This window comes from Myotis myotis, unplaced genomic scaffold (assembly GCF_014108235.1).
Source record: "Myotis myotis isolate mMyoMyo1 unplaced genomic scaffold, mMyoMyo1.p scaffold_m19_p_7, whole genome shotgun sequence".
Lineage (NCBI taxonomy): Eukaryota > Metazoa > Chordata > Mammalia > Chiroptera > Vespertilionidae > Myotis > Myotis myotis.
The window spans coordinates 44,141,839-44,167,325 of NW_023416379.1; the positions used below are offsets into that span (position 1 = coordinate 44,141,839).

The 25,487-nt window shown below is 36.1% G+C and overlaps 1 protein-coding gene across 21 annotated transcripts in view; it reads left to right on the forward strand.

Annotated features, from left to right (window-relative positions):
* The window catches only part of ASCC3 (activating signal cointegrator 1 complex subunit 3), a 250,869-nt gene that overhangs the window by 148,504 nt on the left and 76,878 nt on the right, over window positions 1-25,487 (forward strand). For all 21 annotated transcript variants that reach the window (XR_004968946.1, XM_036317985.1, XM_036317986.1 and 18 more), the window contains 10 exons: window positions 1,940-2,108; window positions 2,663-2,883; window positions 4,273-4,358; window positions 4,810-4,976; window positions 5,086-5,231; window positions 5,359-5,479; window positions 7,999-8,141; window positions 19,939-20,076; window positions 20,160-20,280; window positions 21,222-21,354. Coding sequence is in view for 20 of the 21 variants with exons in the window: in XM_036317985.1 (XP_036173878.1) it covers window positions 1,940-2,108; window positions 2,663-2,883; window positions 4,273-4,358; window positions 4,810-4,976; window positions 5,086-5,231; window positions 5,359-5,479; window positions 7,999-8,141; window positions 19,939-20,076; window positions 20,160-20,280; window positions 21,222-21,354 (1,445 nt within the window). In the remaining variant the exon portion in view is untranslated. The remainder of the gene's footprint in view (window positions 1-1,939; window positions 2,109-2,662; window positions 2,884-4,272; window positions 4,359-4,809; window positions 4,977-5,085; window positions 5,232-5,358; window positions 5,480-7,998; window positions 8,142-19,938; window positions 20,077-20,159; window positions 20,281-21,221; window positions 21,355-25,487) is intronic.

The following is a 25,487-nucleotide window of genomic DNA, read 5'->3' on the forward strand; positions in this document are numbered from 1 at the left end:
CAAACATGGTAATTGACCATACCTTCTCTACGCCTCACATTGGCTAATAAGCGAGATATGCAAATTAACTGCCAACAAAGATGGCGGCCAATTTGCATACTGCAGACAGAGTGGGGCAGCGCGAGCTGCCAGCGCACCACCATACAGCAGGTCCCGGGCGGCAAGGCGGGCGGGACCCAGAAGCCCCAGAAGCCTGCCTGCCTTGCCCCCGGGGACCCAATGAATCGGGTCCCAGCAGGCAAGGCGGGCCGGACCCAGAAGCCCCAGAAGTCTCCTGATATGGCAGTAACTCTATCAGTAAGCACTCTGAAAGTCAGTGGCATAAATGCACCAATTAAAAGACAGATTATGAGGGTGAATCAAAAACAAAACCCACTTTAAATATAAAGACACATATAGATTAAAAGTAAATGAATTAAGCTGCAGCCTGTTTCGCTCAGTGGATAGAGCATTAGCCCGTGGACCAAAGGGTCCCAGGTTCGATTCCAGTCAAGGGCATGTACCTCAGTTGCTGGCTTGATCCCCAGTCCCTATCAAAGCATGTGCAGGAGGCAACCAATCAATGTGTCTCTCCCTTTCCCTTCACTCTCTCTAAAATTCAATGGAAAAATATCCTTGGGTGAAGATTAACAAAAACAAAATAATGGATTAAATAACATTGAAGAGATTATAAGAAAAATATATTCTAAATTTTGTTAGTTGTATAATGGTTATGTTTAAATTATTAACACCTAAGAAATTGGGTGAAGGGTACATATAATATGCTATAGTATTTTATAATTTTTTTACATGTAGGAGATTATTTCAAATTAAAATATTAAAAAATTAAAAATTAATAAAATATTAATTGAAATGTATCTGCATTCCATGAAAAATCTCCTAATTGCTTCTAGCACAATTTATTAAATTGTGCTAAAATTTACAAGGGTTCAATTAAAAAATATCTTAATTCTAAATGATATAATGGAAAATATATAATAGTGCAGTCATAAGCACTTATCTGAAAATACAAATTTAAAGAAGTGAATTTAAAGAAGGGATTAGCCAAAGAAAATATATGCACAACACATGGACACAGACAACAGTCTGGTGATGGCCAGAAAGAAGTGGGGGGCAAGAGCTGGGTAGAGGGGGCAAAAGGGGGGAAATGGGGACATCCTCTATAATAATAATAAAAGGCTAGTAAGCACATTGACTGAACGGCAAAATGACCGGTTGCTATGATGCGCACTGGCCACCAGGGGACAGACACTCAATGCAGGAGCTGCCACCTGGTGGTCAGTGCACTTCCATATGGGGAGTGCCACTCGGCCAGAAGCTTGCTCATTGCTGGCCAGCGCAGTGGTAGTGGCAGGAGCCACTCCCACCTCCGTGGCAGCACTAAGAATGTCCAACTAACGGTTTAGACCTGATCCCTTGGGGGCCTAAGCCTTTAGTCGGACATCCCCGAGGGCTCCCCGGCTGCCAGAAGGATGTCTGACTGCAAGCTTAGGCCTAATCCCCCAGGGAGTGGACCTAAGTCGACAGTTGGACATCCCCCAAGGGGTCCTGGACTGTGAATGGGCACAGGCCGGGCTGAGGGGACCCCCCCACCCCCCGAGTGCACAGATTTTTGTGCACCGGGCCTCTAGTATTAAATAAAAACCGTGCAATTAAGTAATTGAATGAGTCGAATTGCTAACCTGTTAACTCGTGATGATATGCATTGTAAATAATGTAAATTGAGTGTAACTGTCACCTTCTGCTATGTTAGTTAACCTCAGAAGGGAACCGTCCACAAGTTTCTGAAATACTTGAATATCTCAGTTATTTAGAAATCCAAGACATTTTCTTTATTTCTAGCACATATTGCTGTAGATATCATTGTTTTAACAATAGACTAATAAGACCTTATGATATTAGAATATCCATATTCATTTTAGACTTTATTTCACATTAGGTCATTAGTAAAGAAGCTCAACTACTGGTATTTACAATCCCCATTTTTGAACCTTTGCCTTCCCAATACTACATCCGAGCAGTGTCTGATAGATGGTTAGGAGCTGAAGCTGTGTGTATTATCAACTTTCAACATCTGATTCTACCAGAGAGACATCCTCCTCATACAGGTAACATATTGAATAGTAATTTGAAAATTGTTGTTTTAGTTAATGTTGAAAAGCATCTATGCTTTAAAATTGTTTGAATCTGAATTGAAATCTTACTTATAATAATTCATGTCCATTGGCTAGACCAACAGTTCACTTGACCACTCTAGCTTGGCCAGTTGTCTAGTAGATCAAAAGTAATTTGTTATAGTAACCATTGTAGTACTGAACTTTACAAATGGCTTTCATTTTCTACAAATTAGAGTAGATTTACTTTTGTTCTGTAACAGTGCATGTTTTTATACACCTCTCATTCACATTACTTCCCTGATTAGAAAAGAAAGATATGGCACTATAGTTGACTTATGGGGAACTCCCCCCAAAAAGTGTCCAATGGGTCAATATTATAAATGTGGTAATGGGGGGGGGGGGAAGGCCTGTAACTAGTATTATAAGAATTTATGTTAAGACCTCTAAAGAATTAAGGTTTGTTTTAATTTATTCCTAAGATACAGTATTCAGTATTGTGTATATTTTCCAGTTATTGTTTAACAGTATCTGATGTGTCTTTTCAGAATTACTGGATCTTCAGCCTTTACCAGTCACGGCTTTAGGGTGTGAAGCATATGAAGCACTGTACAACTTTAGCCACTTTAACCCTGTGCAGACACAAATATTTCATACGCTGTATCACACAGACTGCAATGTCCTGCTTGGAGCACCCACTGGATCGGGAAAGACTGTAGCAGCTGAATTAGCCATTTTCAGAGTCTTCAATAAGTACCCTACTTCAAAGGTCTGTTTGAAAGAATCACAGGCTTACATTCAATTAGAAAAGTCATTTTATAATCTGTATATTAGCCCATTCTAAATATACTGGCAGGACTTTATGAAGAGCTTTGTTACTCTCTTAGGAAATTTTTCTGGTTGGTGGAGTTGGGGGGGAGGAGGGGAAGAGGGAGGGATGGAGATCAGATTTATAGTAACTGGCCACCTGAGCATTTACCTTAAAATTTGGAGTCTTCCAGTTCAATTTCTAATGTACATAGGGTACTCACATGTCCTTTCCGCATCATAAGATATCTATACTTTGTCGGCATTTTCATTGTAAGATACTTAATTCATAGCCATATTTATAAGATATATAATGATTCATAATCCAAAGTCTTTAATTATGAAGGAAATGCAAATACTTTAACAAATACAGTTTGATTATATACAGAAATGTAGAGGTAGCTTTTATTCCACTTTTCTCTAAATGACCATATCATTATGTAATGTAAAATAGCATGGCAAATCAAATACATATTGATTTTCAGTGTTCCTAAAATGCAAAATACAGTTTAAAAATATTATTTCTTAGGAAAGCTGAGTCATAATTGTGATTGGAATTATGTACTATTTTTCTGATTTTATTATTTCAGAAATGTTTTAACTTCCTTTTTTAGTGACTTCTAATTAGTGGCTTTTCTTCCCTGATTAGTTTTCCTATTCTCAGTGATTATTGATCCATTAATACAACAGCAGAGCTCTACTCTAAATGTGAAACATTTTAGAAAGGAAAGCATTATTTTTCAGTGAATAATCTGTATGTAAATTTGGATTATTAGGACAATTTGTTTTTCAAAAAAATAAAAATAAAAGGGATAACACCTAAACTATACACATAACTGACACCTTCCATAAAAATCTACATTAAAATTTAAACAAGCAGAGTATTTCTCTTCCAAATTTCAAAATTAGTAACTTTTTTCATGAAAAAGTTACAACTCCAATAACTCTTGATTATAATTCCAAGAAAAATTTATCATCCAAACTCTAATTTTCTCTCTGTAATATGTTGTCTCATAATTTTTTTAATTTTTTACATTACATTAGAAGATAATTTTACTGTAAAATACTTTTTGTGAAAATTACCTTTGGTGCATCTTAGAAAATATTTAAAATTTTCTGTCAGTATTTTTATTATGATGTATTATATTTACCAGTAAATCTTACTTTGGATAAATGTAGATTGAGTTAATGGCTTTTTCCCATTAATTTAAAATTTTAAGCTTTTCAGTAATAAAAGATAAATTTTAAAAGCACATTGTCATAATGTGATAAATTTAATGGAGTTTACCTTTACTTGAAACTACTGTCACTATTTTCATGAGTGTCCTTTTGCCCCCCCCCCCTCCTTTAGGCAGTATATATTGCACCCCTGAAAGCCCTAGTTCGTGAAAGAATGGATGATTGGAAAGTTAGAATAGAAGAAAAACTTGGTAAAAAGTAAGTTCTTATTTTTTTCAAAAGATATGCTGTGAATAATCTAAAGAGACCAATAAATAAAAGACTTGCAAAATTTGCAGTGATTTTCATAGTCTGTTATTTATAGCAGGGGTGGGGAACTTCCACTGGTAGGATGGCTTACAAGGCCCATGAAATCATTTGGTCTGACTGCCAAGGCATTAGGGGTATATTAGATGTTTGACGAAATATAGCAGGCTAATATAGTTGATAATTTTGTATGGCCTGTGAATGATGTTATAAATATCCAAGTGGCCTTTGGCAGAGAAAAGGTTTCCCACCCCTGCTTTAGACTCATTGAACATTTCAGATATCAAAGGGAGATAAAATAGTTTTTAACATTAAAAAGTTTTATTTTGAAAGATGTATTTTGACCTTTCCAAGGTCATATGTCACTTAAAAAGTTAAAGGGATAATTTTTATTGCTCTCCAGAGTTATTGAACTAACAGGGGATGTGACTCCTGACATGAAGTCCATTGCCAAAGCTGACCTTATCGTCACCACACCAGAGAAGTGGGATGGAGTCAGCAGAAGCTGGCAGAACAGGAACTATGTGAAGCAAGTCACGATTCTCATCATAGACGAGATCCATCTGCTGGGTGGGTACCGCTGTATCTGATGCCATTTTACAAAATTTGACTCTCTTACCTGCATCAGCCAGCATCAGGATTTGTTAAATGATTAACGTGCATTGTTCTTATTTCCTAGGGGAGGAAAGAGGCCCTGTTCTAGAAGTCATTGTCTCTCGGACGAATTTCATCTCATCACACACAGAAAAGCCCGTTAGAGTAGTTGGACTATCTACTGCATTAGCTAATGCCAGAGACCTTGCTGACTGGCTCAATATTCGTCAGGTATATGGAAGATGGATAAATCAGGCATTTAATAATGTGGCTTAGGTTTCCTCATTTAGGAGGCAGTCTAACATTATAAACTTAAATATAAAAACTGAAAATGGTTTCTCTCTCATTTTTCCTCTAGATGGGTTTATTCAACTTCCGACCGTCAGTGCGCCCAGTTCCACTGGAAGTTCACATTCAAGGCTTCCCGGGTCAACATTACTGTCCCCGTATGGCTAGTATGAATAAGCCTACATTTCAGGGTGAGCTCCGGATTCTTAGAATGAATAGCAACCATTGTGTGATAGCCTTTAAATGCATTTTTAAATAATTTGAGTTTCTTAGAAAGGGTGATACTGCTCCACCTTCTACAGATATCTAAAACTATCTCAACTTTTCAGGAATCTATATATATAAAAGCCTAAGTGACCGGCCGACTGGCCAGTAGCTATGACACACACTGACCACCAGGGGCCAGATACTCAATGCAGGAGCTTCCAAGCTGCAGTCACTTGGCAGCGGTGGTTCTCAGGTGACGCACCCAGAACCAGAGAGGAGGGAGCCTGATTCCGGCGTGCATCACCTGAGAACTGCCCTTTCGCAATCCAGGACCCCTCGTGGGATGTTGGAGAGCCTTTTTCTGCCCCATCCTCACAGGCCAGGCCGAGGGACCCCACTGGTGAGGAATCTGTGCACCGGGCCTCTAGTATATGTTGAATTAGCTATTGAAAATTAGATTTACAAATGATAAGACATTTGTTGTAGAATAAATGTATATAATGTTAAATAGTAATCAAACCAATCTAAAAATCTGCTAAGGTGTTTTCTTATGGAAGTAGCTTGAGCAAATGATAAATAGAAGCCACCTTAAAAAAAACAGAACCATATGATCTTAATTTTTACCAGAAACCATAAAACTTAACAAATGTCAGTACTTTTTTTGCTTCTGTTTCTGTGTTGTTTTTTGTTTTCCCCTTAATAAAAAAAATTAGGCAAGCGGAAAAGATTTAAGAATAACACTCTTATTTTGTAGAAACATGTTTTGTTTAGGCTGCATAAGGAATATTTATTATATCAATTAAAAATAACCTCCAAAATAAATTTTCTAATGTGAACGGCTGTTGATTGTGAGGTGACAGTTGTGAGGTGACTTTTTAGCTGCTGTAATTAGCTTTATGACAGAAGCAAAGTATTGATTGTGAACTAGAGACCAATCTTGGCAGTTCAGATTATTTACACCTCCACAGAAGCATTGTACAAAATCACTAATGAACAATAAATCTGCCGTGCGCTGTTCAGGCACACCTGTTCTTGCCGCAGCAAAAATCCATTAAATGGTGAGGTTTAAAAAAGACACATTCATTCACGATTATGTGTTCAAATGATACCAATATTGTACTAACGTGTATTTTAAACATTGTATACCTAATACGGTTTATCAAAGCATTGCCGTTTACATTCTATACTATTCTGATAAACTTGAGAAATGAAATAAATGAGTTTATTTTTTAAAGTATGTATTGTTGAGATTGCTTATATTTATTTAAAAAGTGGCTGATTGCATGCCAGTGATTGAAATGAAGCAGTCTGCATTGTGTAAATCAATAGTAAAGAACTGAAATACTTATACTTCTCTAGATATTGTATAGGTACAGCAGCTATCTTTATAAGCTATTTAATTGTGCCCATAGCAGATCACTATATTTCTTTGAGTTTAGAAATATGATTTTATGATAGCTTTATACTCACTATTAGAGTATAAATATAGTCAAGGTCATGGCAACACTTTTATTATAAACCTTATTTCTTAGTCCATAAAAATAAATTCTACAGCTTAAATTTGAAACAAGAAATTATAAGCAGGTTGGCCTTTCATCATATAAAAATTTTAAATATCTGACTCTTTTAAGAGAGCTACGTGGACATAAGTATGAATTCTATTTGTGCCATTTTACTAGTATTTTGGAGCCTCTAACAGCAAAGAAACCTCACTTTCAATTAATTCAAATGATATATGTGACTCCTTAAGGTTTTTTTTGTTTTGTTTTTTTGTTTTCAATCTTAAGACTCAGCTTTTAAACTAATCACCTCATCTTAAGTGTATCAACTCCCCATGGGCCATCACACAGACGTGGGCTCAGGCCTGGTGTTCTCTTCAGCTCTCCTCTGCATTCTCTTATCTTCCTACTTGAAATCTTACACGTTTTAAGGAAAATATTCTTCTGGCTATCTCTTACTAGTTTATTTATTAAAATTCTCTTAATTTTCCCTCTAATGTGAACAGAGCAAAACTCAAAGGAATTTTTTGTAGCTTTTCTTAGAGAGTGCTGATCGCCCTGTAGGATCACCCTGTAGGACTTGACTCTCTCTCCATATCCCAGGACCAGTTAGTTCTGTAATATCATTTCTCAGGCAAGCAGAGAACCGACTCAGAAACAGAAAACACAACCTGAGATTCAGTACCCATATACAGCTATTATTGGAGAGCCTCCACTTTTTAGTGTCTCCTTCCTCAGCAGCTCAGAACAGACCTGGGAGCCAGCAAAGTTAACTCTTCCCTGTCCCAGGCAGTGTTTCCCTCAGGGCCAGCTACCTTCCTTTGCTGTCCTTTCTAAAATATACTGTCCATCTAGCACCTCAGAAATGCTATGATTCATGACTAAATTAAGAATTCACTTAACTAGCTTACAACATTAGCTTTCCTATATCCCTTCAATATTCTAATAAATTCAGATTTTCGTATAAATGGCTTATTATTTTATTTTCCACAACTTTTCTACAGCAATTAGAAGCCATTCTCCAGCCAAACCTGTTTTGATATTTGTCTCATCAAGGCGTCAAACTCGTCTTACTGCTCTGGAATTGATAGCTTTTCTGGCTACTGAAGAAGATCCGAAGCAGTGGCTGAATATGGATGAAAGAGAGGTAAGCAGTATATTTTATTTCTACTTCATATAAATGTCAAATTAGTTTGTATTGTAGTGTAATAAAAATAACATTTAATTATGTTTAGTTTTAATCTACACTAAACATAATGTTTAGTTTTAACATTACAGAACTTTTTTTAAGAAAAGAGGAAAACCCTAACCGGTTAGGCTCAGTGGATAGAACATTGGCCTGCGGACTCAAGGGTCCCAGGTTCGATTCCGGTCAAGGGCATGTACCTTGGTTGCGGGCACATATCCAGTAGGGAGTGTGCAGGAGGCAGCTGATCGATGTTTCTCTCTCATTGATATTTCTAAGTCTCTATCCCTCTCCCTTCCTCTCTGTAAAAAATCAATAAAATATATTTAAAAAGATATTTAAAAAAAAAAAGAATAGAGGAAAGAAGAAATGTGTTATACCACCTTAACACTATTAATAATTTGATATATTAGATAAAAAATAAATATTTAGTTGAAAAAGACTGAAATTTCTTATATTTATCCTTGTAGTTTTTATCTTTAACATCATCACCTGTATATTTTAATATTCATTATTATCACCTGTATATTTTAATATTCAACTAAGTTTTCATAATATTTGAGTGTTTACTGCCCTCAAGGAACTTATCAATTTTGTAAAATTAACTTTTTATAAAATATCTAACATGACCATTTTTAAAAATTTAGTAATTTAGTAAACACTAAGTATATAAAACTTAAAAAGCTGTTGTTATCCTTTAACCAAGTAATAACCATCATTAAAATTTTAAGCAATAATAATTTTGTATCTACATAATTATGTTAATTATGTACCTGTTCAATTGTATTTTCCTGCTATAATTAAATAATTACACATCTTTATTACTATAGGGTTTTTTATTTAGAATTATTTGCTTGGTATAGAATTCTAAATTTAAAATTAATGGATCAAATAATACCAATATATTTATAACTTTTCATGTACACTGCTAATTGTTTTCTAAAAGGGCTGTATCATTTAATGTTATCACCATTCATGCATGAAGTATGAATTGTCAGCAGTATTTGAGAGTGACAGTTTTACAACATCCTTACTTGCTGTAATTTATTGATATATTATAGATAAAATGTTCCTATTTTAATCCTTCAATATGTACCTTGGTTTTTGTGTACTGGAACTTTTTTTTTCATACGTATGTTTACTAATTGTCTACTTTTTCTCTATGTTGTCTTCTCATTCCTTTGGGCTTTATCTGTTGCTGAACTTTATATGATATCACTTTTTTCATATATATTTATTGCTATATACATATTAATCTTTCATCTACTTTATTAGTTAATTTTGCTAGTCTAGTTCATTGATGTCTTTTTAGCATACTTGTTTTTACAAACAGAAGTTTTTTTCATTTTATATAATGCAATCTGTTAATGTGGTTCCTTCTATTCCTCAGTGTAGTTTATTTAGTGAGTTTCCTTCATTAGGCTTTTCCATTTCAAAAAAATATATTTTCCTATTGGAGTTATGATGAAAAAGTAGATGAAATCAGTAATAAAAATAATTACATTGTCTCCCTTCTTCCTCCCTATCTCCCCTTTCTCATTTCATGCAGCTGGAAAAACAGTAAAAACTGTTTTAAGCCCCTAGTATCCAGTCTCAATAGTTTGCATTTTCTCTCCTACTTCTCATAAATTCTTTAGGGTTAGTATACCTGTTAGATGATACTGTATGTATTACAGTAATACATTAATTAGTGATAGCTAACTAATATTTCAAAATGTTTTTGCATAGCACCACAGATGACCTTACTTACTAATAACTAACAGACCTTAACATTAGTTTCATGTAAAAGGGATCACATGTCTCCTTGAAGTAGAGTGAAAGCTATCGTTTTATCTTTCAAGTTTCGTCATTACTTCGTTAATGTTACTTGTATACGTGTACCAAATATTTTTCAAGATAATAATTTAAGATCAAAATAATTTTGTCAAAAGGTTTCTTGTCCTGTGTTATTTAATTAGCATGCCCCAATAATCACCCTGTTGGGTCTACACAGTATCTTGACTTAGGAAGCAAATGCTGAAAAAAATAGATGTATGGAATATTGACAGTTTAGTTTATGTACAGCATACAGCTAAGCTTAATTTTTTCCCTCTCTTGTTACATTTCTAAAAGTGTTCCAAATGGAGATTTTTCTTTGATGTCAAGGTACAAAGTACATACCTATTGGACACATTTGGGATATTGGCTGAAAATATATATATAGGGCTGTGTGTTTAGCACATATGTGGCTCACATTAGCCTCAAATGTGAACCTCATGTGCTCTTCCCAGGTACAGTGCAACTGTACTATGTTTTTTCATTTTAATGTTCAAGACCTAAGGAACTACAGGCAGCACAGCCATTGTATAAAGTTACTTCTCTGTTCTGTATTTTTTGTCAGCACAAACATTTCTCAATAGAAGCTAATTAGAAACCATAGAATTTAGTGGCATGGTTTCTGCTGTTTTGTAGTTTCATTGCTATAATAGGACAGCTAGAAACAGTCATTATGTTTCACCAAGCCCATCTCAAGAGCGACCAAGACAACAGGCTTTGTTTTATTCCTGCCTCTAAAAGCAATCACCTTTCAAATAAAAATTTCAGAAAGTTTGCAGCTGATTACTATGCAAATTCAATCTGTATCAAAACCTACCATATAGCAGGTGTTTTCATTGTTGAATACCCTTAAAAACTTAAAATAGGAGGACTTTTTAACACTTAAACCTTTGTGTTACTTTCCATGCATCCTGGGTGAGAAGTTTAGTGCACTTCCTGTTGCTGCCTCTTGTACGGTCTCAGATTGGTGTTCTGTGTCAGGGCATAGGTATTTTGGGTAGGACTCTAGCATTGACAACATGAGCATTCAAAGGAGGCAGGTAAACACAATTATCCTGGCAGCTGTGGAGCAGAGTGCCTCTGGAATAGGGTAGCATAAAAATCATTCTACAATTGAATGGTGTTAAGTCAGGAAGTGATCCTAGATATGGAGGTTGAAGGGATGGGAAGAAAAGAAAGCTAAGGTAAATCTAAAGAAGATGGACAGAAAGAATATGACTAAGGAGAAATATATGTGTTCTAATTTATTTCCTAGCAAAGGCAGGACGAGTTATCTATCTATCCAGTAAAGTTTCAGAGTATTAGGAAGGACCCCTTCAAATGTTTTAGTGATGTGAAATACGAGGGAACCTCAAAAGTTATCCCTTTTATATTTGCCATTATGAAGTAATTGCATCATTTTTTGGAATCAATTCTTATCATAATTTTAAAGTTCATGGGCAAATGCTCCCATGACCCTTGGATTCCCAATTTGACAGCCACCACTTCCGCCATTAACCTCAAACTATTAGTGGGTTTTTACATCAAGCTCTCAAGCATTGAGTTCAAGACAAACATCAGAATGCCTGAGCTTCGTTCTATAGCATGCAGCAAAAATAGGGACTGTCCTTTCCTCTCTGACCTCTCTTGTAGGAGGAGATTCTCAGATACTAGTTATTTGTGAACAGCAAAGATTTGTCACATTCCTTTACCTACCCAAACCCATTCGTACACCATTCCCTCCATACCTATGTAAGAAATTCATATAGAAAAAAAATAAGTAGAGTCCAGGGAATAGGGAGCACTGAGTGTGGTAGTAGAATGTCGTACATTAATATAAGTGGAGAGGCCTCTCTGAGAGGGCACCTTTGAACAGAGAACTGAAGGGAGGGAGGGAGGGAGGGAGGGAGGGAGGGAGGGAGGGAGGGAGGGAGGGAGGGAGGGAGGGAGGGAGATATCTAAGAAAGGGGTGTTCCTGGGCACTAAAAGGTTGTAGACTAAACAATTTACATACTCTAACTTATATGTATTTTAAGATCACTTTTGCTGTTTAGTGGAAAATGGGTTGAAATGGATGTAAGCATGGAATTGATGGTGGTGACCTGAGGGCCACTAGGGTGGTGACAATGGGAATGAAAAGCTGCTTTGGGCTGGATTCAGTAGTACTGTCTGATAAATAAGGAGTGGAGGTTGAGAAAAAGAAAACAAGAATGGCTCCCCCGTTATTAACATCTGAGTAAATAATGGTGTCACTTATTAAAATGGGGGCTGAGTGGATGGGCTAGAAAGGAAGGAGACATATTTTAGTTTTTATTTAAAAGTTATATTTTGGACACATTAATTTGTTTGTCTAAGACTTTCAAATGGAGATTTCAAGGCAACTAGATGTAGGAAGTCTATCTCACAGAGGGTGTGAGATGGACATGTGAACTTGAGAACATCACGCTAGAGCAGCCTTGATACTTATTTTTTTATTCAATTTATTGGAGTGACATTGGTTCACAAAATCATACAGGTTTCAAGTATTTAACTAAACAAAACACTGCATTGTGCACCCAACCCCCAAAGCAAAGTCTCTTTCCTCCCTCCATTTACCCCCTTTTTATCCCTCAATCCCCATCCCTTTCCCTCTGGCTGTAACCAAACCGTATATATAACATAGACACAGACAATAGTGTGTGGTGATAGAAGCAGTCTTTAAACTTGGGTGAGTGCATGAGACCCTGAGACAAAGTGGAGAACTGGAGGGCAGCCCTTGAGGGACTCCTCACTGTGAGCTTAGGCAGAAAGCGGGGAGCTGGCAAAGGACACTGAGCAAATGATGCCGGTGAAGAAGAATGTTCTAAAACACTGTGGAAGAGAGGGTTCATGAAGGAAGGAGTGCTTGACTGCATCAAATGTTAATGGAGTGCAGTGATGTGAGAGCAGAGACACTCCCCTGGGATTTAGCACTTGGATGTGCTGGAAGAACTTGGCAAGCGGAGTCAGTGGCATGTTGTGAACAGAAGTCAGCATGGGATGAGTTGAGGAATAAATGGGTGGGAGGGGAAGGAAATGAAAGCAAATAGGATATACAACTCCTAAAATATCTGCTATGTAATTTAATTAATGTTAAAATTTAGCACCTAACAAGTATGGTCTGTTGGTTTCCACCAGATATTCTGCGGTCTGGTCCCACGTGCAAGGGGGAACGGTACTAGGATCTGGATAGCTGCCAGCCTGCACTAACAGATAAAAGAGCAGAGGGAAAACCCTTTCTTTTAAGTGGCCATAGTGATTGAAAGCTCAGAATGCTGCCCTACTTCATCTCACACCTTGGATGAGATGCCATGTCTAGGGTGAGAGAGCAGAACCATGTCTGAATATGAGGCTTTAGTCTTGCTTACATTATCCCCCTCAATTCCTCTATGTATCTCACACTGCATTAGCAGCAGTTTTCCTTCATACTGTTAATAACATAGGGCGCAGTATTATTCTGAGTTTCAGGCCTCCATTGGGGAGTTTTAGAACATGTCCCCCGCAGATAAGGGGGACTGCTGTACACTAAACATTATTAAAGAAATATGCTAATTAATAATTTTTTACTCAATGCTTCAAAGTGAATTTATGAAAAACTGTAGCGTAGGTGTGCATAGGAGTACTCTCATGAAAAGTAAGATTGGTATTTTCACATGTCTGATGGTGAAGGAATTTTTAAGTGCTTAAAAACTAAGCATAACTCATCCAATCTCATTACAAATGTAGCTCTCATAGACTTACAAATGAAGTCTAGCTTTACTCAAAATCATCAAAAGTTCTGATGTGGTGGAGTTTCTGTTAGTGATGTTTCATTATCATTTTCTTTGATTCATTTGACTTTTTATTCACCATATGTCTATTGACCTTTTTCTATAGGTAAGAACCAGGCTTTGAAGATGGACTTTGAGATTGTTGAAAATCAGTCATTAGAGTTTAATGCAGGGTTATCACATTTTTAACTAGAAGGATCTGGGGTTTGTTTGTTTGTTTGTTTTAATTAAACTAAAATAGATTTGACTCGTGATACAAAAGCCTCACCCCCACTGCTATTTTGGTCAGGTCTCTGACCTCTTAACAACTGGCCAGAAAAGAAACTATTAGGCTAAGGATATTAAGTGTCAGAATACATGTTATCTACAGATGTACTGCATTTGAACTCAGTTGAGCCTTATGGAATATTTGTGTAAGTAAGAGTAGCTATACGATAGGAAGCCATTCATTTTTATTTTGCCTTTGTTGCTATTGTGCATGTCCTCTTAAAGAGGCAAAACTCTTATTATGCTTAGTGATAGTTGATGTGTTGAGAGTGCTTTATAGTTCACTAAAGGCTTACATTATCTCATTTAATCATGAATTCTGGGAGGGTTGATGTTTTTATCCCATTTTACAATTGCAGAAATTGAAACTTGAAAGAATTAAGTGATTTGCCCATTAGTACAAGCAAGCAAGTGGAGCTTGGGAATTCAAAACTAGGGTGTCTGACTCAGAGCCTGTGTTCTTTTAGTCTGCTAAATGGAATTATAGACAATATACTAACTAGAGAAAATGGAAAAGTCAAAGTGGGGGTGTGTGTGATTTGACAGGAATGGAAATACAATAAAGATAAAGTCAGTAACTAAAACACCAAACACAAGCAACCAACAAGAGCTATACCATTCTGTCCTGAGAGGTGATATTTTAGTTTACAAAAGAAGATAATTTTAGATATTCTTCATTTTGACACATAGGAGTGGATATACTCAAATAATAAAGAATTGAAAATTTGCAAATAATCTGCATAGAGTTCCCCAGCTTGTGAGTCTCTAGGATATTACTCGTTACTTCTAATCTTACCTGTTTTTTGCACAATAAGGTCCAGCCTTAAGCCAAATGAATGATGTCATTACTTTAAGTAGTTTTTTTGTTTGTTTGTTTTGGTTTTTTTTAATATCCCTCTCGTTCATGTGCTGATTAGAGTGTGGCATTGAGAGCTTAGACCTAAGTCGGGCTTCCTGGGTTCCATACTGACTGCCCATTGCAAGCTATATGACGTTGGTGGGGTATTTAAACTCTGAACCTCATCCTTTCATTTATAAAAGAATAATAATAATAATAATAATAATAATAATAACAATCCTATCCTCACAGGATTGTTGTGAGGATTAACAGTCCAATACAGAATTAAATGTTCAATAAATGTTAACTGTTACCACATTGAATAATACCTTATGTACAGGTTCTTTTTGCTGAAAGTTTCTGGTTAAAATTTGGTCATATTTTTATAATCTTTGGCTTATGATCCTTTACAGATTTAATTAATATAGTATTTGTTCATTTAAAATAATACTACTTTAGAAAATTAATTCTATTAAGTTCTTTTCATCAGCTTTCTCTGCATTTTAAAGGCTTTTCAATGTATGGAAATGCTCTCCAACCATGTTTTGGAATCTGAATTTCTTAGAAATGGAAGTAAGCATACTCAGAAATAAATATGAAGCACTCCTGGCCGGTGTAGCTCAGTGGTTGAGCATCTACCTATGAGCCAGGAGGTCACAATTCTATTCCTGGTCAGGGCACAGAGGAGTCCTGGTGAGGGGCAGCCAATGATGATTCGCTCTCATTGATATTTCTAAGTTTCTCTTCCTCTCCCTTCCTCTCTGAAATCAGTAAAAATATATTAAATAAATAATTAAATAAATAAGCAAATATGAAGCACATACACTGGGATTTCATACCAGAAGCATAGTGAATTAAATTAGAATAATTAATAAGGAAAAATCTTTAATTTCTATAGCCCAGTTTTGATATTACTGTTATTAAGAATCAGGCCAAGCTAAAAAGCACACATTAAAAGTAATATTGTATGTATTTATCAGACATAGCAATATTATTTGGATTTTATTGATGTATTTAATTTACATATAATTGTATATTTCATCACATAAATTATATATATACATACGTACACATCCACACACAGTATGACGAATCATTTTGAGGTGTGGTTGTTGGGACTTCTGAAGGGGCAGCAAGAGAATATGATCTGAGGAGTACTAGTAAAGTTTGGAAACTTACTATCTTTAATTAATTTAGATTCTTCTTTAAATTTTTCCTGTTAGTAGATCAATAGAATGTTCTAAAGTGTTTTTTCATTTTAGTTTTTCCCCTTCAGTCTATCCTGTAGAAATGTATTTTAAGAAGTTAATACTTAGTAATTATAAGGAAATGTTTTAATTTCATTTAACATCTGTACCAGATGTGATATATTTAATTATTTTTAATGAATGTATTCATAACTTATTATTCTGTATGCTGTATCTTTTATTGAGCATTTTAGATAATTGATAAGCATTATTTGGTGGCATCTGGTCTGAGTCTGATGTGCTTTGAAAAGAGTACAGAGTTCTGATAATGAGGATTCTGTGAAAATGGGAAAACCAGCACAACAATGTGCTTTGAGAAAGTATGGGTTTTTAGCATCTTGAAACAATATATCACACTCAAAGGGACAGAATTGGGCTGCACAGTCTGTTAGCTCATTCTTGTCCAATCTGGTCTCCTCCTTTCTTTTGGAGCCAGCATTGTCATCAACTCACTGAATTATATTCTGACTGGAATGTATTTCAGGCACAGAGTAATGTATCTACTTAAATGGAATCCTATCTTTCTACAAAAGCTTTTTTGAGTATAATAAATTTAAAATATAAAAAAATTCTATTAGGTTAAAGTAATTGGTTCAACAGTTTACATATGTGCCTCCTCCCCCACTACCCTAAGCAAAGATAACTACTTAAAGGAATATAGATCTTTTTTTCTTTTATTTATAATATTGAATAAAATTTTTTATTCAACTAACATATAGTCAGATATGTTTTTAAGACCATTTATTGAAAAGATAATTATACATTACAAGAAATTTTAGTTGAACAGAAATAAACTATGGATTACAACTTTCTATATTAGAGTGTTTAATTGTCATGAAAAAATTTTTTTAATGCTGTAGCAATCTTTCTTAACTAGAATAATCCTTAACTTCCTAAGGCATCCATTGTAGGTAATCAATGAACTTTTCTCCTAACCATCTAGAATGGTACTACCTGTGCTTGGAAAAATTGAGAAAATGGTAATTCAGATTTTACTTTCTCATGGAACCAGGATTTAAAATTCACTGAGTCTTTTGATTTGTAATATATGGGGTATGTAAATGAGTAATTTACATTATTTTATATAAAGGATTAAATGTGAGAATTTTGTCAAGTAATAAGCACAATGCCTGATACATAATAAGAGCTCAACAAATAATATCTAGTATCATGTTTTAAGCTTTCATTATCCTACGTCCCTGAAAAATTTTGCTTAGATTATGTTTTGATCAAGAAGAAATTTAAATGTAATCAAAATTTTACATTTTTTAAAATTTAAAATGGCTGTCCTAGTAGTATTTTATGATTAATGATTGAATAATATTACTATACATTTTGCTTTTTTATGATGTTCAAATAACTCAGAATTCGTCCACAGTAACCATGTAATAAATGAAGTTGTTTTTTGTGATTGTCCTCATGAGGATTTTAGGTCTTTGCCAGTTCAGATAGGCAAATAGTTCTTTTTAAGGCATTGATTTATGTGAATGTGGGGGCAGGGGAATGAGAAATAGAGAGCCTTCCCTGATGTGAAAGGACAGGATATTAATGCCCCACCAAACCTCCTGTCATAGAATTCTTTAGCTTTCCTATGGTAAATGGTACCTTACTTTTTGGATGTGCTTGGCATTGCCATGGAATAATAAATTATACAAGCTAAAAAGATACACTGCTGTTTTAGTTATGAAATGGGAGAGGGGGGACCCCTGAAACTAATTGTCAGAGCAAGAATATCAGTGAATTAAGTCGTGATAGTATAAATTAATGATATTTTATGCAGTGAACTATTGAACAAAAAAATGGATAATAACCTGTCACTTGAGAATGGCTAACATATAATTTATGAGACAAGACAAGCACCTTTCTTTATAGCATGCATTCTTTATAGCTTACTTATCCTGTACTAATTTTAAAGGGAAAGTGAATTTATGTTAATACATTTCTATATTCTTGCTTAACAATTTACAAGGTAACTAATGCAGAAATATCAGGTGACCTTACTGTGACCATGAAACAAAAGGAACTGTTTATACATTGCATTCTGTTCAGGGGAAGTTGGTAAATAGCATTTTTGATGTGTGTCATTAAAATATGACCTTGTTTATGCAGTGCTTTTTTTACATTAATAATTATTATAAAGGCAAACTTCATCTTCCTGTTTTTTAGATTGTTGGATTAAAACAGCTTGCTCCCACCTTAAAAAAAAAAAAAAAAAGGAAAATATTTTGACCATTGGGGAAAAAAATGCGTAAGAATGAAAACAATTGGAATGCTTCACAATACTGATTTGCTTGTCTTGTGCATTTTTACTAAGTGCAGCAGCAGCCTGCTAAAGTTTCTTGAGATGGAGATTTTGTGAGCTCCTTACTGATCTATGCACAGCCAGGAGTGTGTTACAAGTATACTTGTGTATATTAGAAGTGGTTAATAGTAAAATGAAGTCTGAAGACAATGTCAGTTTTTAATATTTGTGAGTCTTCCGGCATGTAATAATTATGCATGTACCTATTTCCAAGTTCCCATTCCACAATTGGTCACTCTTGGACTGTGGTAGTGAAGCTACAGACATAACAAAAATGTGTCTTTTTAAAAGAATGCTTATGTATCCTCAAGCTATTTGGTCCCTGCATTACTCCCCTCGTGAAGTTGCCCAGAACGAACTTCCCCATGCTGCACCTTGTGTCATTCTCTGCTCAAGGACCAGTGGAGGTCTATCACTACATAGAGAGATTAGGCTTTCTGTTCAGTTCTTTGCAGAGAGACAATTTTGTAAGAAAATAGATGTGCTGCATGTTACCATAAAATCTGTGTTGCTTTGAGTATTTCACATGTAGAGTGGAAAGTGATAGAATTTATAAAATTCGGAGAGTATTTATAAAATACGAGTTTCAGAAACCCTTTAGACATGAAAGTTTAGTGAAACTGAGGCTGGATATTAAATCTGTTTTAAAATTTAAAAAACTGGAATATATAAGAATTCAGAATATAGTAACTATAACAAAAGTTGAACTAGTAGGTAAATATGTATTTGATCTCAAGATGAGGCAACGAAACATATGGGATTAATTTTAAATTTTAAAACCATAAAGTAAAAAAAAAATTAAATTAAGTGAAGGACAAAAAACTAGATGAAAGCATTATAGCATATGATGGACAAGGAGTTAATACCCTTTATCCATAAAGACCTATCACAGGCCAATAAGAAAAAGGGCTATCATTTCCCTCTAAAAAAATGAAAAGATAATTTACAAAGAAAAACAGCTAGGAAATATGAAAAATATTAACTGCACTATCAAAGAAATGAGAAATAAACAAAAATAACACCAGTTTGATTTGTAAATTATTAAACTAAGGCTCAAGTTATCTTGCTTGCCCTGGGCCATGAAGGCCGTGAGGAAACCTAAATTGAACAATTCCTATCTGTGCAGTGGGATTATGACTGATTTTTAAATTACATTTTGTTAATATCTTCTAAATTTTTAGCACTAAGCCAAAAATAGAAGTCTTTTCTAGAGCAAGAGACATTGAAACATTTTAGGCAACACTGCATCCCTTGCATCCCTTTAATAGTTAAGGGGATATTCCACTTACCCCTGGGTGTAGGTTTTTTCCCTCAATGAAAAAGAAAGGGATGGAATACATTTAAACTTTATTTAGAATATACATAAAAATATTCTCTTCAGTTAATCTAACTTTATTCATAAGTACAGATGGGGCATATATTTTTATGCTCATAACCAAAACACAAAATAAATCAAATGCAGTATTAATATAAACATTTTAAAGCTAATATACCTACCTCTTATAATTGTTTGCATTTGCAGATGGAGGACATCATTGGAACGCTAAGAGATTCCAACCTGAAACTTACACTTGCTTTCGGAATAGGAATGCATCATGCTGGACTACATGAAAGGGACCGGAAGACAGTAGAAGAACTCTTTGTAAACTGTAAAGTTCAGGTATTGTTTTTTCCATTACAAGATATTTAAATGTAATTTAAAAGTTATGTTTTAGTTAAATGTGTTATCTTTTACTTTTTTAGGTTCTTATTGCCACAAGTACATTAGCCTGGGGTGTAAACTTTCCAGCTCATTTAGTAATTATTAAAGGAACAGAATATTATGATGGAAAAACAAGACGTTATGTGGATTTTCCCATTACTGGTAATTTTTAAAAATTTATTGATACACTAAGCTTCTATGTGTGCCTTATTTGAATTTATATGAATTAAGTTTTAGAGAATTGGTCACATTTAAACATATAATGAGGAAATTGTAAATTTTTGTTTCTAGTGCATACATTAAAGTATTGAACTGTTTTATTTACTTTTACTTACCCAGTCTTACATTTATCCGATTTGTTTAGGAACATCCAAATCATAACTAATAGTTTCAAATTCATAAATAAATAAAAATACTGATAAGTAGCTATTAGTGATGAATAAATTATAATTAAACATTACAATGTTTAATTTTAAAGTTATTTCACTAGAAATGATACTTTCATGAAACTTCTAGAACCAAAGCACTTGTTGCATGAACCATTTATTAACATATTTTAAAACTTGCTAAAATCATTTTCAGTGGTTTCTGAAGAGAGAAATATACTGTGTATTTATACTCAGTGAATATATGTAAAAGCTATATTATTTTTACTTCAGAAATTTCTGTTTGCATTATTACTTCAGATTCATTCAGTATAAAAAAATATATTTTATACCATGGGTGGATGAAAGGTGAGGTTTAAATAGACCCATTATTCATGGTAGAAATAATCAAATGACGCTGCTAAAGATATTTTTGCAAATAGGTGTTATTTGTTCTTGTTAAATTAAAATAGTAATAACTCTTAAACAGCATTTTTAAGTATAAAGGAAACTTTTCTCTTTCTTACTTTTACAAACTATTACTTTTGGGGACTCAATTTTCTATCATACTGATTTGATTAATTATTAGGAAACTCAATAGTAGGCATCAGAGATATCATCCATGCTCTTAAGATATTCTGTCTCCTTTGTTATTTTGTTATGTTGTAGACACATGCCATAGTCAGTGAATATACCTTGTGCCACATTGCAGAATACCTCTTGTTCTCTTTTTTATAGATGTTCTCCAGATGATGGGACGTGCCGGGAGGCCTCAGTTTGATGACCAGGGCAAAGCTGTAATTCTGGTTCATGACATAAAGAAAGACTTTTACAAAAAATTTCTTTATGAACCTTTCCCAGTAGAATCAAGGTAAATTTTGCTGTAAATTATTTTAAATTAATTTATGTCATAGAAAGTTGGTATTTTTGTGGTTACATTTTATTCGCTAAAAAACAGTAAAACTAGTTCAAAAAATTATTTGAAATGAAACTGAATATTAAATCTCTATAAGACAACATTCAATTGTAATGTTAATTTTTAAACTTTTTAGCCCTGGCTGCTATGACTCAGTTTGTTGGGCAACATCCTATCCACCTAAAGGTTGCCAGTTCAATTCCTGGTCAGGTCACATGTCCAGGTTGCAGGCTTAATCCCCAGTCAATGTTTTGCTCTCACAACAATGTCTCTCTCTCTCTCTTTCTCTCTCTCTCTCTCTCTCTCTCTCTCTCTCTCTCTCTCTCTCTCTCTCCTTATCTCTCTTTTTCTCTCCCCCACCCCTTTTTCATTCTCCCTTCCCCTCTCTCTCAAAATCAATAAAAATATTTTTTTTAAATAAAAATATTTTTAAAAGAAGTGCTATAGTACAATGTTCAGTTGCATGTACTCTGGAGCCAGACAATCTGCACTCCACCGCTTGCTTGATATTGAACAAGTTACTTAATTCCTCAGTGCCTTATCTGTAAAATGGGAGATGATAGCTTTAGTAGCTGTTTCATAGGATACTTGTAATGATCAAATGTATAGTTCTTGGAACAGTGTCTATTGCATAATAAGTGATTAATAAGGGATTAGATTGGTGTGCATCTTTGGGGTATCCTATATAATAAAGGCCTAATATGCAAATCAACTGAACGGCGGAACACCAGCGGAACGACTGGTTGCTATGACGTGCACTGACCACCAAGAGGCAGGCGCTCAATGTAGTACACTCAGGCCAGCCAAGGTGGGTGCCAGTGGGGGAGCCCCCTCTCATCACTCCACAGAGGGAGGCAACTGGCGGTGGTGGCAGGCGGGGTTGGCAAGTAGGTGGGACCAGGCCAGCCCAGGCGGGTACCAGTGGGGGCTCCCCGATCACCTGGCAGGTTGCCCCACAGATCAGCCCTGAATGCCAGCCAGGCCTAGGGACCCTACCTGTGCACGAATTGCATGCACCGGGCCTCTAGTGTTTTATATTTATACTGGAAACTAGGGACCCAGTACACTAATTCATGCACCTTGAAAGGAACTGTGGGCCACAAGGCTGTGGTGGCACAGGGGTGGGTCTCAGCCCATCCTCTGTGCCCCCACCTGGCCCCTCCCGCTGCTGCCACTCCCATGCGCTGTTGGTGCTGGCCCCATTTGCACTCCCAGTCCCCTGTCTGCCGGCAGCCCCGCTCCTGCTGCTGCCACTCTCACATGCAGACGGTGCCAGCCCTGCTCGTACCCACTGATGATGTGGAGCAATTGGGTGCAAGAGAGGCCAGCGACATCAGCGGGTGCAAGCGGCAGCTGCTGCCCTGATCGCCCCTCAGGAGCAGGGGAAGGTGGAGAAGCTCTCAGGGGTGATTGGGGCTGGCAGCCACCACTTACACCCACTGACAACACAAAGCTATAGGGACTGGTGCCAGGCACTGTTAGCGGGTGCGAGCAGCGGCTCCAGCGCCAGCTGCAGGTGCGAGTGAGGCCGGCGCCAGCAGCAGGTGCGAGCGATGGGTGGGACCACGGTGCGCAGGAGCAAAAAATTTTCAGTAACCACCAGAGGCTCGCCCCAATGACAGTGACCAGCATACCACCTTGGTCTGGTGCTCCCACTCACCTCCTCCATCATCCCACCGCAGCCGACGCCTGCCATGTTCCAGGCTCTGCCGCCTGCTGCCATCGCCCACCATGTTCCCTGCACTCCCCCTGGTGGTCATTGCACGTCATAGCGACCGGTTGTTTGGTTGTTCCGCCGTTTGGTCTATTTACATATTAGCCTTTTATTATATAGGAATAGAGGCCCAGTGCACATATTTGTGCATGGGTGGGGTCCAGCCAGCCCGGCACCAATCGGGGTGGATTGGGGTGGGCCTTTTGGGAGGAGGAGACGGCGGGAGGTTGGCCAGCAGGCCCTGCCTTTGATTTGTGTGGGGGGTCGATTGGTTGTGGGGCCGGCCGTGGGGTGGGGCTGTGGGCAGTGGGCCGGCTGGCCCTGCCCCTGCCCCTGCCCCTGAATGGGGTTAGGGGTGCTGATCAGGGGTGGAGCTGGCTGCAGGGAGGGGCCACAGACCAATCGGGGTGGTGGGGGCCCATCGGGGATAGGGGTGGTTGCGGGGAGGGGCTACAGGAGGTTGACCGGCTGGCCCCGCCCTCTGATCAGGCAGGTTCGCTGGCCACAGTGGGCATCATAGTGACTGGTCGTTCTGGTCATTAGCTGGCTTTTTATTTATATAGTTATTGTTTTTTTATTCTGTTATTAATTCCACTAATGTTCATTTCTAAAAATGTGAAAATATTCAATAAATATTGTGGCATATAGGTTACGGTGTACTTAGAGAAAATTTATGACCATAAATCTATAAATTTAAAAAGAATGAAAACTCACTTATCTTAGCATCTATTGCAAGAATTCAGAAAAAAAATAGCAAATTGAACTCAAAGAAAGAACATAAGAAAAATAAGAACAAGAATTAATGAATTGAAACCAAACATAATACATTAGAAAAAAATAAAACAATGCCAAAAGTTGGTTCTTTGAAGAGAAGAATAACATTGTTAAACCTTTAAGTTTGATCAAGAAAAAGAAAGTGAAGGAACAAAGTGTATCAGGAATCAAAACATACTATAGACAATAAAAAAAAGGTATTATGAAAAACTTTATGCAAATGATTTTTAAAATTTGTATCAAATGGTAAAATTTCTTTTTAAAATCTTACTAAAACTGACACAAAATGAAATAGAATACCTAAATAATCTCTTATCAATCAAAGCAATTGAATATGCGCCCTGGCTGGGTGGCTCAGTTAGTTGGAGTGTCGTCATGTACATCAGAAGGTTGTGGGTTTGATTCCTAGTCACGGCACAGTCCTAGGTTGTGGATTCTATCCCAGTTGGGTTGCATATGGGAGGCAACTTATTGATGTTTCTCTCTCACATAGATCTTTCTTGGTCTCCTTCCCCGCCCTTCCTCTTTCTTTAAAAATCAATAATTTATTCCATAAATGGAAAGATGACTTATTACTTGAAAAGAAAATAATATAATTTACCACAGTAGCAGGAAAATAATCATTATTACCTTATAGATATATAAAACCATTTGATAAAATTACACACCAATCTATAATAATAAAAGGGTAATATGCTAATTAGGCTGGACGTCCTTCTTGATGTCATTCAGGATATCCTTCTGGACAAAGCCAGGGCTGGAGGGAAGCTAGCCTGGGTCCCGGGTGCCTGCGGGCGGCCAGAGGGAAACCAGCCCAGGTCCCAGGTCCCAGGTGCCAAAGGGAAGCCGGTGCCAGCAGCCGGGGGCAGGAAGACCTACTCTTGCACGAATTTCGTGCTTTGGGTCTCTATTCATAATAAAAACTGTTAGCAAATGGGAATGTAAGTAATGTCCTTAATCTGATAAAGAGTGTCTACAAAAAAGTTTTTACATCAGTAAAAATTTAAAAATTTTAATTTTGTACCTTGATGATTATTAGTGTGTTACTATTCCAGAGTATTCCATAGTTTATATATTAATTTCTGTATTAATGAACATTTAGAGAGTTTCCAATTTTTTCCTCTTACATATAATGTTGCAGTGAAGTATTTTGCTTTTCTATCATAACATATAAATGCTGCTCTAGAAGACGATAATGGAAAAGTGAAATTGCTAAGTCATGATGACTGTTCAGATAAATATTGCCAAATTGCCCTCCAAATTGACTATATGGATTTATACTCTGCCACTGATATGGAGTAATAGAGCAACTTGTTTTTTATTCAATTTATTATGGCCATTTTCTCATATCCTTAAAACATCCTTAGCTAAAACGATTTTTAAAATCGGCATATTGTTCCATATATCACATAATTTACTTATTTTTTTCTTTAGTTGGACATTACTTTTCTATAAGAAAATAAAATGAACATTTTGTTATTCCTGCCTTTCAACACATCTGGTCATTTTTTTGTATACTTAACACAGTACAATTATGTCATCTATTACTAGGAACTTAATATTTACTGAATGAATGAAGGTAATATCTTTTCTGTCATAA